Here is a 13,453-nt window from a genome sequence, read left to right as displayed (position 1 = left end):
ACATGCACTCATTTGCATGTTCTATGCAATTTTATCACATGCGTAGGTTCATATGACCACCACCACAGGCAAGATTCAGAGCAGTTCCATCACCACAGGGCTCCCTCACTTTGCCCCTTTTTAGTGACATACACCTCCACCTCATACCCTCTCCTTAGCTCTGGGCAACCACTAATTGGTTCTCCATTACTATAATGTTTTCATCTCAAAAATGTTATGTAAATGGAATCATACTATATGTAAACTTTTTGGATTGGCTTTTTTTCAGTCAGCATAATTCTCTGGCAATTCATCCAGACAGTTGCATATATTCATAGTTCATTCTTATTTTTAATTAGTATTCCATGGTATGGATGTACTACGGTTTGTTCAACCATTCACCTATCTTGTTATCTCCAGTTTTTGACAATTATGAATGAAGCTGCTATGAACATTTATATATAGCTGTTAGTGAATGTAAGTTTTCATTTATCTGAGATAAATGCCCATGACTGAAATTTGCTGAGTCATATGGTAGTCGTATGTATAGTTTTGTAAGAAACTGCCAGACTGTTTTTCTACATTGGCTGTACCATTTTATATTCGCACTAACACTGTATGAGTATATGCAATCCAGTTTCTCCACATTCTTGCTATAATTTGGTTTTATTTTTCTAATTTTTATTTTATTATTTTATTTGTTAGCCATTCTGGTAGGTATGCAGTGATATCACACGGTGGCTTTAATTTGCATTTCCTTAATGGTTAATGATGTTGAATATCTTTTCATGTGCTTATTTGCCATCTGTATATCCTCTGTGGTGAAATGTCTGTAAGCATCCAAAATAGGAATGAGTTCTTTCTACATAGGAATTTGATTAATATCACTAGATAGTTTGTTCTTACAAAAGAAAGAAATGCTGTTCGACTAGAATTTTTTATTGCTTATATGCTAAGACAGAAGCCTTAACATTAATTCTTACTTACCCCAGTATAGATGTTTCTATGGAGAACTAGGAAAATAGGATCTAGGAAACTTTGACCATAGAGAGAATTGAGAGAATACAAATGAATGGAGAGATAGGAGAGCCGTTGGTAGATATTGGATTCATTCATGTCACAAATACATTTTCTAGCATATATATATACCGGTAGTACAGATATTATATACCCTTGGTATGCTTTTGATATATTTAGATGTCATTTGTTGCCTTGTTTTAAGAGTCACTTTTGTATACCCACTCGGACAGAGAGCAGTCTCCTTCAGCTCAGATAGGGCAGCAGAATTACCTGCAGGCAGAACTATTACTCTCCTCCAAAAAGAGCAATGGTTACTCTCCTCCTTCAAAAGCTTGCATGGTTATCCACTGCCTAACAAATCAAGACCAAATTCCTAAATATGTTATTCGAGGACAACAAAGACCTAACCTACCTTTGCTGTCCTACCACCCGCTTCTCCTCCTCTTGTGCTCTAGCCAAACTGAAATAGTGTTCTCCAAATCCCCTCTGCTCTTTCCTGACTTTGAGCTTTTGTTCCTGCTATATCCTTTACTGAAATATCTTCCCTCACCATGTGTACCTAGAAAAATACCACCTATCTCTCAAGGCCCAGCTCAGATGTTAATTTCACCATGAAATCTCCCCTAATTCCTTGAGTCAGAAGCAAACACTCCTGCCTCTATACTTACACAGGACTTTGCACCCCCTCACAGTACCCATCTCTCTGACCACTCTTTTGTTTAAAAGTCGTGCCAACACAATAACATGGATGAATCTCAAATGCATTGTGCTAGCTAAAAGAAGTCAGACACAAACAGCTATGTACTGAACGATTCAATTTATATGACATTCTGGAAAAGGCAAAATTATAGAGACAGAAAACAGAAGAGAGGTTGTCAGGGGTTAAGAGTGGGGGAAAGGATTTGCCTATAAGGACACAGCATGAGGGAATTTAGGGGATGACAAAACTATTCTATATTTTAATTGTGGTAGTGGTTACATGACTATATGTTTGTCAAAACTTATAGAATTGTACACTAAAAAGGGTGAATTTTACTCTCTATGTAAATGATACCTTAAAAACACTGAAAAAGTTTCATAACGCCTAGCCAGCAAACTATCTGGCCTGTCCTCCGGTTCTTGCTCTCCATCTACTTGCTCTTCAAATGTACTCTAATGTGCCAGGCTAAGAGCTCGGCCACAAAGAAAGAAAATACATGGTCCCTCCTCTCAAGTAATTTAGTCTCTGATGGAAGAAATTGGTTTGTAAGTAAATAAATGCAGCATAGTATGGAAGATGCTATATATAATACAGATACATGTCAGATACAGTGGTGGCATGAAGGGGACAGTGGTCAGATAGACCTAGATTGCTGAGGGCCTAGCCTTCCAAGTTTAGAAATTTCTATTTAATTCAATATGCAATGAGAAGTGACATTACCATAGCTATGTTTTAGAAAGTATTATATGGCAGTGATATGAAGAATTATTTGGAGTGGGGGAGAGATTTAAAGCAGATAAATCAATTAGACTATTTACAATAGTCTAAAAGAAAATTAATGTCACTTCTTTTCTCCATTAGTAGAAATTGAGATCAGACTATGCTTTCAATTAAAGCATGTACTGCTAATAATCTAAATGCATGTAGGCAACAGTAAAGAGAGGGACCAAAATTTTGTCTTCATATAACTTGCCCCCAGTAGTCTCAGATACTTAATGGAGGGACCTTGTTGCATTCATCTTTTTATCTTCCCCAGCAACCATCACAAGACTCTGTAGACATTAGAAGCTCTAAAAAAATGTTTCTTATTCTAATGAATAAATTAATGAATGAATGAATATTCTTTTAAATCACCGAAACCTCCAAAAAGAATATTGTTACTCCTATATGTCCAATGATGCTTTCACTTACAATTTTGTATGCCAGACAGCCCAAAGGGTCAAGGTTAATAAAAATGTTTTATTCTTAAATTTGTATATTGACTGCCATGATCTGGTGGGATTAATCTAGCACATTTTTCCCCCAGAAAGTCTGCTTGTCCTTTGCTCGTTAACTGCTGCCTAACAATTTGCAGTGACAGGGATAAGTTTCTGTTAAAAGGAAAGCTAACGGACACTATAAACTCACTTTCTAGTATGCTACTTTTAAGGAATTGACTATTACCATTCTGTCTTGGGACTTGAAACCTCTGCTGAAAATGCCTTATATGGGGCATAATTAAAAACACTGATATAAGATAGGGTACTTCCTGGAATGTGTGTGCTGAAAAGTTTTCATCCTGCCTTGAATCCAACAAAATAGAAGGTCCTAAAACCAGCAGGGTGCTGTGTCCTAAATACCATGTAAGGCCCAAACATATGCTCTCATCAGGTCTCTAAAAACCTCAAACATCACCACCTAAGACCTTTAATGAACTGGTGGAATCATTGAAGGTGAACTTGATAAGCCTCTTCTTCAAACAAACAAGAGTGCGGGATTTCAATTTCTGCTTTCTTTTTTCCCCACGAAATTCAAACATTGCTGAGCCACTTTATTGCCTCTGGTAAAAGTTTTCTGTGGCTCTAGAGTTGACAACTTCCAGAATATTAAGCAGTTACTGACTTGTGCTTCTGCGCTAGTTTTCTGTGAAGAACATGAAGGATACTAATACTATCTGCACCCAAAGTCACACAGAGACAACTTGGAGAAAAAAAATGTACTTACTACCTTCTAATTGGAAGATTATCAGCTAAGGGAGAAGTGATTTTATAGATTCCAGAGTGTGCTGTGGTTGAATGGATTTGAGCAATTTTTTTTTTCATTTTGATGTTCCTGTTAGTGTTTTCCCTCATTAAAGTTCCTATACTTTATACTGTATGATTTGTGGTGAAGTCAAACCAAAGTAATTTTTGTAGCCATAAAACCCTTTTGTTGAAGGCCTGCTTGTCCTTTTCCTGTTTCCTGTGACCAACATAGCCATAACACTTTCCCAATTTTGTTGTGACAGAACTTAATTACGGTGTGAATCACGAGTGGTAAGCCAGCAATTTCAGTTGTCTCAACTATGTGCTAGCACCTTGTCACTTATTGCCAGATACTTATTTACTCCGAGTTATTGATCAATTTTGAGCCCTGACCAGCTGCAGCTAATCTTAATGCATATAGTTGGCAGCTGCGAATTTGTGACTTTGTCTCTTGGAATACAAAGGCTGCCTTTGCCTACACTCAGGCAGATTTTAGCTTCTAAAGGGCAAAGCTTTGGCCTTAGTAGGTGATTGTGGTTATGCACTACCATATACATATGTTTATTCTTAAATTGCTTTACAGAAGCCCCAGCTATATTGGGAATTATCGAATTAGATTCCTGTTAAGAAAGAATCCCATTCTGTCTGTAGGTTAAAAAAAAAATACTGCTAAAGTACATTTTTAAGAACTTAACTCCTCCCTAATTTGCTAAATTGATCTTATCCATGCTTGCCAGGCCCACTCCCTTCTATAAGTCTCTGTCACTTGTCCTTGTCCTAGGCAGTGACAATATCATAGACATTTATTTTACATATATTATTTGATTTGTTAGGCTTTAATCTGAGGGAACATTAAGTGGTTCAAATATATCTATATAATTTATTATTATTATTATTATTATTATTATCCCTATTTGTAGTTGAGGAAAGAAAGAAACTTCCTTGGTGTCACATAACCAGTCAACAGAAAGTTAAAAATAACATAAACTGGAATGGGGGAGCTCCGTGGATCTAGTCTACTGAATAGTATGAATAGACTGGAAGCAAAGTTATTAAAAATATTTTTCTCTCCCATTTTCCTCAAGTAATTTTTAATAACATATACATAAATCTCTCGTAGTCACAGATTTAATTCTTTTGAAATCTTCATCATACTAGAAACCCGAAAATGAGGGAGAGGAGACAGCAGGAGACTAGATGAGTTTCCTAAGTAGATTGACCTGATATAGCAGTGGAGGGTAAAAAACACTTATGCCAATCATTTCCTCCAGCACTTCCCCTATCACCTTTTCCCTGAAGCCATTTCTGCCCTATGCCTTGGGCCCTTCCCCACTCTTATCCTTCTTAAGCAATTTGAAATCCTGTCAGTTATCTCCTTAAACTCAAAATAGTTAATCTGGTCCCCCAGTAGCAATCAAGTCAACACAATCTAGCTCAAATTTTCTGAATTGTTCTCCATCAATGCAAGTCCTTTCTGTGCCAGTTTTCATCAGTGGACATAAAACACCCTTCTGCACTTAACACAAATTCAGGCACTTCTCTCCACACACTCATGTGAGCAACCAAAGATGTAGACATTTACAAATGATGATGAAGCACTTTACTAAGTGCTCTCCTAATCTCTGTTATCTAGGATTTCTGGGGCTGCTCAGCAGGAAATTAAGGCCCTCTGGTGAGGGGGTTCTTAATGTGCTAAAATGTGTTACTGGATGTGGCTGAAAAACACCCATTCTTTCCACCTTGTCATTATATCCTTACTAGGTATGTGGGAAGGTGGTACAGCAGAGTGAATTTGGAGTCAAACATACTCCTATGTGAATTTCACCTCTGCCACTTACTAGCTATGTGATTTTTGGCAAGATACTTCACCTTTCCGAATCTCATTCTCCTCATCTAAAAAATGGGAATTACTGTATAATAGAATTTTATTACCTGTCATAAGAATCAAATGATATAATTAATGCAAGTGAAGAATCTGATACATAGTAGTGTTCTCAATAAATATGTTTCCTTCCTACCTCTACTTTTGAAGGTAGTGTTATATAGAGTGGAAAGCGCTATCCTGGGAAGAGTGTAGTTTTGACCTAAGATGTGGGCTCAAATTTCGATTCTGTCATTTGGTTACCTTGGGTGACCATACCAAGTTATGTAACCTGAGCCTCAATTTCTTCTGTAAGATGTAGCATATAATACTTATGTCACAGGTATAAAGCAACTGGCCAATAAATAATAAGCTCTCAATGGTAGCTATTAATGTTACGGGTGTGAGAAGACTGTTCTTAGTTTAAGATATATCACATCTGTTGTAAATCCCCTCTCTAAAAATCCTCTTTTCTTTGAGTCCATGAAAGCTTTGTTTACAAAATCCTCTGTTTTCTAATGATTGTATACCCACTTGAGCTCACTGAGGTTTATCTGCATTTACAAGTGATGTTATATTATTTGAAAGTATGCTGCAGCATCACATTTTGGCTTTTTGCTTTGTTTTCTTTGGCTGCTCACTCTCTCTACACCCCTATCATTTTTTTCTTACTATCCATAGAGCATATGCCTAGAGTGAAAATTTATTGCCATCTCTTCTCCACACATTCTCTACACCTATATTACCACAGCATCACTTAGATGCCAAGACACTAGTTGTCTCAGGTGGTGCTTTTGCCATTTATTTGGTGGTAAGAAACCAGATGTGCTATCTCAGTTTTTACAGACAAGAACTGAACACTATCGTCCATCTCTGCACCTCTGCAGAAACTCAGTGTGTCTGGAAACTTAATCAGCCACAATGGTGTCCTGTTGTTGCTCCTACAGGATGCTTCTCTGTTTATCAGTCATCACTAGATACCGCACTGCTCAGGACAGCTTTCTGTTCAGTATTGCTGATACAAATATTTGGCAGGGCTAGCCTTTGCGGTAGGATTTGAGGAATTCAAAAAGACTCCTTCCCCAAATATATCTCTCTCACTGGTCATAGCGCCTGAAATGCATACAAGAAACATTTGGCGTAAGGCAATGTTAAAATGCAAATGTCACTCTCCAGAGAGAAGATATTGAGTCATTATCAGCTATGAATACTTATAGTCTGAACTACATTGGAATCCTGATTCAGGTACTATCTATATGATCTTAGGCAAGTTACTAATTCTCTCTGAGCCAGTTTCCTCTTCTGAAAATTGGGATAATTACAGATGGTTGTGAGATTAATGAGATAATGCATGTAAAGCACATAGTAAATGCTCAATGAACAGTAGCTGTTATTAGTCTTATGGACAGAAGGCCCCTGAGGGAATACATCTAGGACTAATAAATCTGGTTTGAGGGTCAGGAAAAGGTGAGGTCTGATACAGGGAAACTGCTCAAAGCAAAGGCCCTGGCATGCTGTCAATACAGCCAGGGAGTAGCATGGAAACTCTGGGGACCTGGGGTTGGAAGAGTTAGGTTGGAGGAAGAGGAAGGACTGAAGCAAAGTCAAACCATAGTTACATGAACTTGCCAACAAGAAATGTGCAGTACTACTCAGGATGTGATACTTTATGAGGTAGTAAGCTCTAACATGGGAATGTCCAAGCAGAGGTTTGGTGCTGGCTACCCTACCTGTCAGGAATACTCTAGTCTACCTCAGGGCTTCTCAAACTTACATGTGAGTACAAATTACCTGGTAATCTTGTTAAAATGCAGATTCTGATTCAGCAGGTCTGGGGTAGGACCCGATATCCTTTGTTTCTTACAAGCTCTCTGACGATGCTCCCCATCAAGAGACCTCATTCCTGATAGCCAGGTTCTGTTGCAGTTTGAAAAGAAATCACAGCGAGACAGAGGATATGGTTAGGGAAAGCTAGAGAGTTACTTAGACAAATTTCCATAGAGTGGAAGGACTTTGATACAGTTGTGATCTACATACTGATTCTTAGCTTTGCAAACTTTGAAATTTGATTGGTGGTATAATCAGAGACTGGGCTCCTGGGAACTGACTCACACGTAATCGGATTCACAAGAGACCAATATATAAGCCAGAATGCCAATGGATTAATTTATAATGAGAAGTATAACTGTTCCAGATACTAGTGTTTGCTGATCAGTGCATTATCTCCCTGTAGGTATATTTACATGAGTAGCTAAATGATAATGAGAAGGTTGCTTGGTGAGGATGAACTTGTAGCAAGGGAGAGTTCATAGGATGATTTTAATGGTCATGTCATCAAGCTATGATAGTCTGATAAGCTCTATCTCCACAATTGGGCTAGACTTCCAGAATAGTACTGGGATATTAGCTTCCTCTCTAGTTTTTGCTTTTTGTCTTGCCTTCATACAATCAAGAGGATCTATTTAGGTCTAAGTCTGATCATATTCATTTGTTCCATAAACTTTAATATAAATTCACAATTTTAAACTTATTACAAAAAGTTTAAAATATAGAGAAAAGTTAAAAAATAATATAATTACTTATATACCCACCATCTAGATTCAATAATTATTGTTTTGCTATATTTACTTAGTGTGTGTGCATGTGTATACACATGTGTGCACATGTGTATTGAGTCCACACTCTTTAACATAGTCTTCTAAACTCTCCATGTTCTGGCACAACCTACTTGACCAGCATTACTTCCCTTGGCTCCCACCTTACAACTTACATTCCAGCTGTACCTAACTACTGCATGTTAGTTCCCTGGATATTCCCTGTTGTTCTAATCAGGGAATGTAATATACTATTGACTATGCCTGAATATTCTTATTCTTTTTGCTTAACTCTATTTGTTCTTAAAGACTCAGCCTGTGGACCCGTGGGGGGGGGAGGGCGGAAAGACTGAGCCACACCCATGTTGCCATAGCATTCTATGCTTTTATCAGTCATAGCATTTATTACTTTATCTTGTTTACCTCTCTAACTTTCCTGCAAACTGTGAACTCATTACAGTCAAGAACTGTCTCTATATACCCATGCCTCTCCAGTGTCTTGCACTTAGTAGGTGTCCAGGATTCAGAAAATCCAACTGCCTACCAGAGAGTTCCACCTAGTTACATCATAGGTACTCAAAATCAACATATCTAATCTGAACTCATCTCTCCTTCCTACCTGCTCTATACAGTTTAAACCCTCCTCCTGCTTGTCACCCAGTCTTCAAGCCAAAAACCTCAGAGCAATCCCTAACTCTCCTCTTTCTTTCATCCTTCAAATAAGACCTGTTGATTCTACCTTCAAAATACATTCCCAATCTGTCTCCACTACCTGTCTAGTCCAGGCTACTTTCATCTCCCACCTGGAGCACTGTCAACCACCTTCTATCTGGGCTCCATGCTTCTATTCTTGCCCCTTCCAATCTATTATCCACAAAAAAGACATAATGATCTCTAAAATTCAAATCTGATTATATATCACTCCCTGCTTAAACCCTGATTATATTACTTCTTGGTTTTGGATGAAGTCCAAACTCCCCAGCTTTACCCAAGGGACTCTCAAAAACTTAACACCTGTGCATCTCTATAAGTTTATCTCATGTGTTCTGGGCTCCATCTAATCATTTTATGTTTATAGAACTTCACAGAGCCTGTACTTGTTGTTACCCAACATTTTCAGTTTCATGCCTCAATGTCTTTCCTTGTATTCTTCTCTGCCTAGAAAGGCTCTCTCAAGCTCAGTACAGGTGTAACCTCCTCTAGGAAGCTTTTCCTTACTTTCCAGTCTGGATTAGGTTCCTTTTCTCTATTACCCACTGCTGCCCTATCCATACATCTATCAGAGCACTTACACTATATACATATAGCACTCTCCTGCAATCATCAATTTGTTTGTTTGTTTCATCAAAGTTCATTTATGAGCTTTTTGAGAACAGAGTCTTATCTGATTTTTTACCCCAATGCTTAGCCCATGGCTGGCATATAGTAGATGTGAAATAAATATTTGTTTAAGAATGAATGTTAACAAATATCACCCTGAACTTCATTTTGTAGGCGCCTTATAATTTTTTTTTCTTTTGAACACACTGTTTCTCAAAGTATGATATAGTTGATTGTCATGCAGGTAATAGTGAGAGAATTTTGAGAGCTTTTCACTAACAAATTGAATTTCTGGAATTGTACCATTTCATAGAGGTGGCTGATCCTACCCTTTCACTTTCCCTTAGGTAAATTTTATCTTAGAGATTAACATCATCAGGCGTTGGAAGTACCATGCTATTGGACCCATATACTCTCTTGGTCTCTAAAGTCCCTTTCAATACCTAGGGTTCATGTTTCACAGAATTGCCTATTTATGTGGATTCTAGGTGCTGTTTGGTTATGGTGTTAATTTTCTACTAGGTTTCTCTCAAGTTGTAAAAGTATCAAGTGCAGAATTGTCCCATGCTTAACCTTTAGGAATAATATTAAGTAAATGTTGGGTCAGGGTCTAAGGAGAGTGATTGATCAGTATTTTAACAAATATTTAGTTGGATAAAATAAATTATATTTCCTTGAACTGAAAAAGTGGCTAAAGCTGAACATTCTGAACGTCATTTTCTCTGATTAATACCTCAAAGTAACAAACTGATTATTGAAAAAGTATTGGATCCCTGAACCTGTTTAATAAAAGTATTTAACAGATATGATTTTTACATTCTGCTTAGGACTGTTTTAAGTGCATTACATGTATGAAGTCATTTAATCATCTGAATAACACTAAGGGGTAGGTACTATTATTCCCATTTCACAGATGATGAGGAAACTGAGGTACAGAGAAGTAATTTCCCCAAGATCAAAAGTTATTCATAACCTATATAATGAAAACTGTAAGACTCTATTAAAAGAAATCGAAGAAGATACAAAGAAGTGGAAAGATATTCCATGTTCTTGGGTTGGAAGAATCAACATAGTTAAAATGACCTGTTAAAGCATACAGCTGAAACTTACTGGATTTCGTTAACCAATGTCACGATAAAAAAAAGTTATCCATAACTGTCAGACACCAGGTGTATCAGTTCACTTTAATCCAGTGCATATTTACTGAGCATCTACTAAATGCAATAATTGACAGGGTGTATAAAAACTGTATATTTAAAGTAAGGAGAAATTGTAATCCAATAGTGCCATGAGTGAATTGCCAAAGTTGGTCGGGCTCCTTTTAGATGGTGGGAAATGGAGAAAGATTATGCAGTTAAGGTCATGAATGGCGCAGAGGTATCCATTTGGATAAGCCTGTTTTGGGGAAAATGAAGAGGCCTAGTTTTGAGGTGTGTGAAAACGGTAATTCTTTATTGAGGATTAAGATTATTTTTAGGACCCTCTGTTGCAGTTTATTTAGCATGGAGTAAGAGTAAGAAGGAAATACACAGGTATGACGCTTGTTTGGAGCAGGAAAGTAGAAAGGTTAAAAAAAAAAGTAACATGCTTTTCTTGCTCCTCCCCCTACCCAGTAAACGACCTGCCCCCAGCACCGTCCACTTACGCAAATTCTCTTGACTACAACTCAGACCCTTCGGATCTGTGCTCTTTATAAGTATTTTCACATTTTGGCATCTTAAGCCTGAAATGCCTTTTAGGCAAATGTCAGAATGAAAAATGTATTCTTGCAATTCAAAACGGGCTCGAATACAACCAGAGAGTTTTTCTATGTTCGGATTCTATAGTTCCTCACCTGTCCATTTTTCCTAAAACCACGTGACACACCTGGCCACACAGCCTCAGATCCTACTCTAATGCCTGGTTATCCTGTTACCCTTTTAAAAGGCGGATCCTGCAGTGTCCTTTCCTCTCTCCCAGGCACCTCTACCCCCAGTCGTTTGGGCGGAGCTTCATGCTAAAGCCCCAGAGCCCGACGCGGCCGCAGCAGCAGCGAAGAGAGCTAGAGCAGTGAAGAGCTGCATCTGCAGCAACATCTCCACCGAGGCTACGTGCCTGTGGGCTCGGACCTAGCTCGCCGCGCGCGGGTTTCTCCCCGCCCTCTCCCCACCTGGCGCGCACCTGGTCAAGGCCAGGGTCCTGCCACAAGCCAGGAGGGTGCGTGCCACGGGCCCTAGGGTACCGCAGAGTGCGCGCGCCATGGGGCCACCGCTTGGGGCCCGGGTCTTCTGCTGCGGTGGCTGCGCCTTTCCCCGATTGTTGGCGTGGAGCTTCCTGCTGGCTCTGAGTCCGCATGCCCCCGGCTCCCGGGGAGCCGAAGCCGTGTGGACCGCGTACCTAAATGTGTCCTGGCGTGTTCCGCACACGGGAGTGAACCGCACAGTGTGGGAGCTGAGCGAGGAGGGCGTGTACGGCCAGGATTCCCCGCTTGAGCCTGTGGCTGGGGTCCTGGTACCGCCCGATGGGCCGGGGGCGCTCAATGCCTGTAACCCTCACACGAATTTCACGGTGCCCACGGTTTCGGGGGACTGGGGAAACACCGTGCAAGTCTCTTGGTTGGCCCTCATCCAGCGCGGAGGGGGCTGCACCTTCGCAGACAAGATCCATCTGGCCTACGAGAGAGGGGCGTCTGGAGCCGTCATCTTTAACTTCCCGGGGACCCGCAATGAGGTCATCCCCATGTCTCACCCGGGTGAGTGCAGCTTCTAAATTGCGCCCCGTCAAGCCCCTGCCAAGGCCAGTTTCTTTTATTTTCTTCAGTGCTCTCCTCCTCTTATCCCCTTGCTTCGAAAGGAAACGAGTCTCTTTTTCCCCATCAAGTGAAGCAGGGTCCTCTCCTCCCCAAGGTTCACTTTGCATGGGGGGTTGGGCGGAAAATTCCTTTAGAATTTGCCTCTCTGGTGAAAAAGGGTAAGACAAACGGAGTGCGGAGGCTAGCAATTCGAGAAGGACTGTTGGAGCTCTTTGCTTTGCCTTTTCCTGGTGTGTCACAAGGGTGCCTTGAATTGAATTAATTGGTGGTGGGCATTGGCTTTGAAATGACTGGGGAGAAGACTGCCAGGAAATCCCTTCCTCACTCTTTTCCTGTTTAACAACCTCAGGCCTGTAGCATATTTTCCCCTCAGCTCTGTTTTTCTCTCCATGTTTCCTAGTATCAGGTACAAGATTGTGTTACTGTGCCCCGTTAACCTCATTGCTGTTTTGGTGGAAACTTTGCTTTGCCCTTTTGGGCTCTTTTATGCCAGGGGTCTCAGGTCCCAAGTGATTGTTGCTATCAGTGCTTTCTTTTGCCTTTGAAAAATCTGATTTAGGATTATTGAGTGACAAAAGAGGTGATTGTTAATGAAAAAAGAAGAGATTTATGCATGAGGATAGCAAAGGCCTACATTTTGGAGAAAGTAGTCCAGGTGGGTTTTACATTTGTGGGGATGATGTGGGTTAAAATTTTTCCCTCTGCACTTACCCTTCCAGAAACCTTACCTCTAAATGTGATTAGGTATACATGTTATATATATAGTGATCCTAAACCCCAAAGGACAAAGAACAAGTTTTAGGAGAAAAAGGAAGAGACATAATAGCAGTGTATCATTGTTGAGAGCTGGGCCTCAAGTCAGGCCTTGGGTAAATTCTGGCTCCATTGCTTACTAGTCCTGTGACCTTGGGCCACTTATTTGAAGTCTTTGAGTCTGGGTTCCTTCATCAATCAAGTGGGGGACAAACTAAGAACTTCTCCCATAGGTTTGCCTTGAGGATGAAATGAAATAATTCCTGTAAAGAGTTTAACACATCATCCTCAGTAAAGGTTAGCTGATAGGATTAGCCATTTAGGAGTCACTGTAGAGATGAATCTATTTAAGTAGTTAGAGGGTTCCCCCCACCCTTAAAATAGTGTGTCTAGCCCTGCCTAGAGAGTACTTGCATTGAGTAGGCCTGGGTG

At 39.8% G+C, this 13,453-nt stretch overlaps 1 protein-coding gene across 2 annotated transcripts in view; it reads left to right on the top strand.

The window, feature by feature from the left end:
• RNF128 (ring finger protein 128, E3 ubiquitin protein ligase) overlaps positions 1-13,453 on the top strand; it is a 98,401-nt gene that overhangs the window by 29,789 nt on the left and 55,159 nt on the right. The window contains exon 1 of one of the 2 annotated variants that reach the window (XM_011380978.1): positions 11,716-12,208. The exons of the other annotated variant lie outside the window; for it this stretch is intronic. Within the exon in view, the coding sequence (XP_011379280.1) occupies positions 11,716-12,208 (493 nt within the window). Of the gene's footprint in view, positions 1-11,715; positions 12,209-13,453 lie in introns of those variants that run through there. 2 annotated transcript variants of the gene reach the window in all.

This window comes from Pteropus vampyrus, unplaced genomic scaffold, assembly GCF_000151845.1.
Source record: "Pteropus vampyrus isolate Shadow unplaced genomic scaffold, Pvam_2.0 Scaffold419, whole genome shotgun sequence".
In the NCBI taxonomy this organism is placed as follows: domain Eukaryota; kingdom Metazoa; phylum Chordata; class Mammalia; order Chiroptera; family Pteropodidae; genus Pteropus; species Pteropus vampyrus.
Note: the sequence above shows the minus strand (reverse complement) of the source record. Positions and strands in the feature narration are given on the sequence as shown.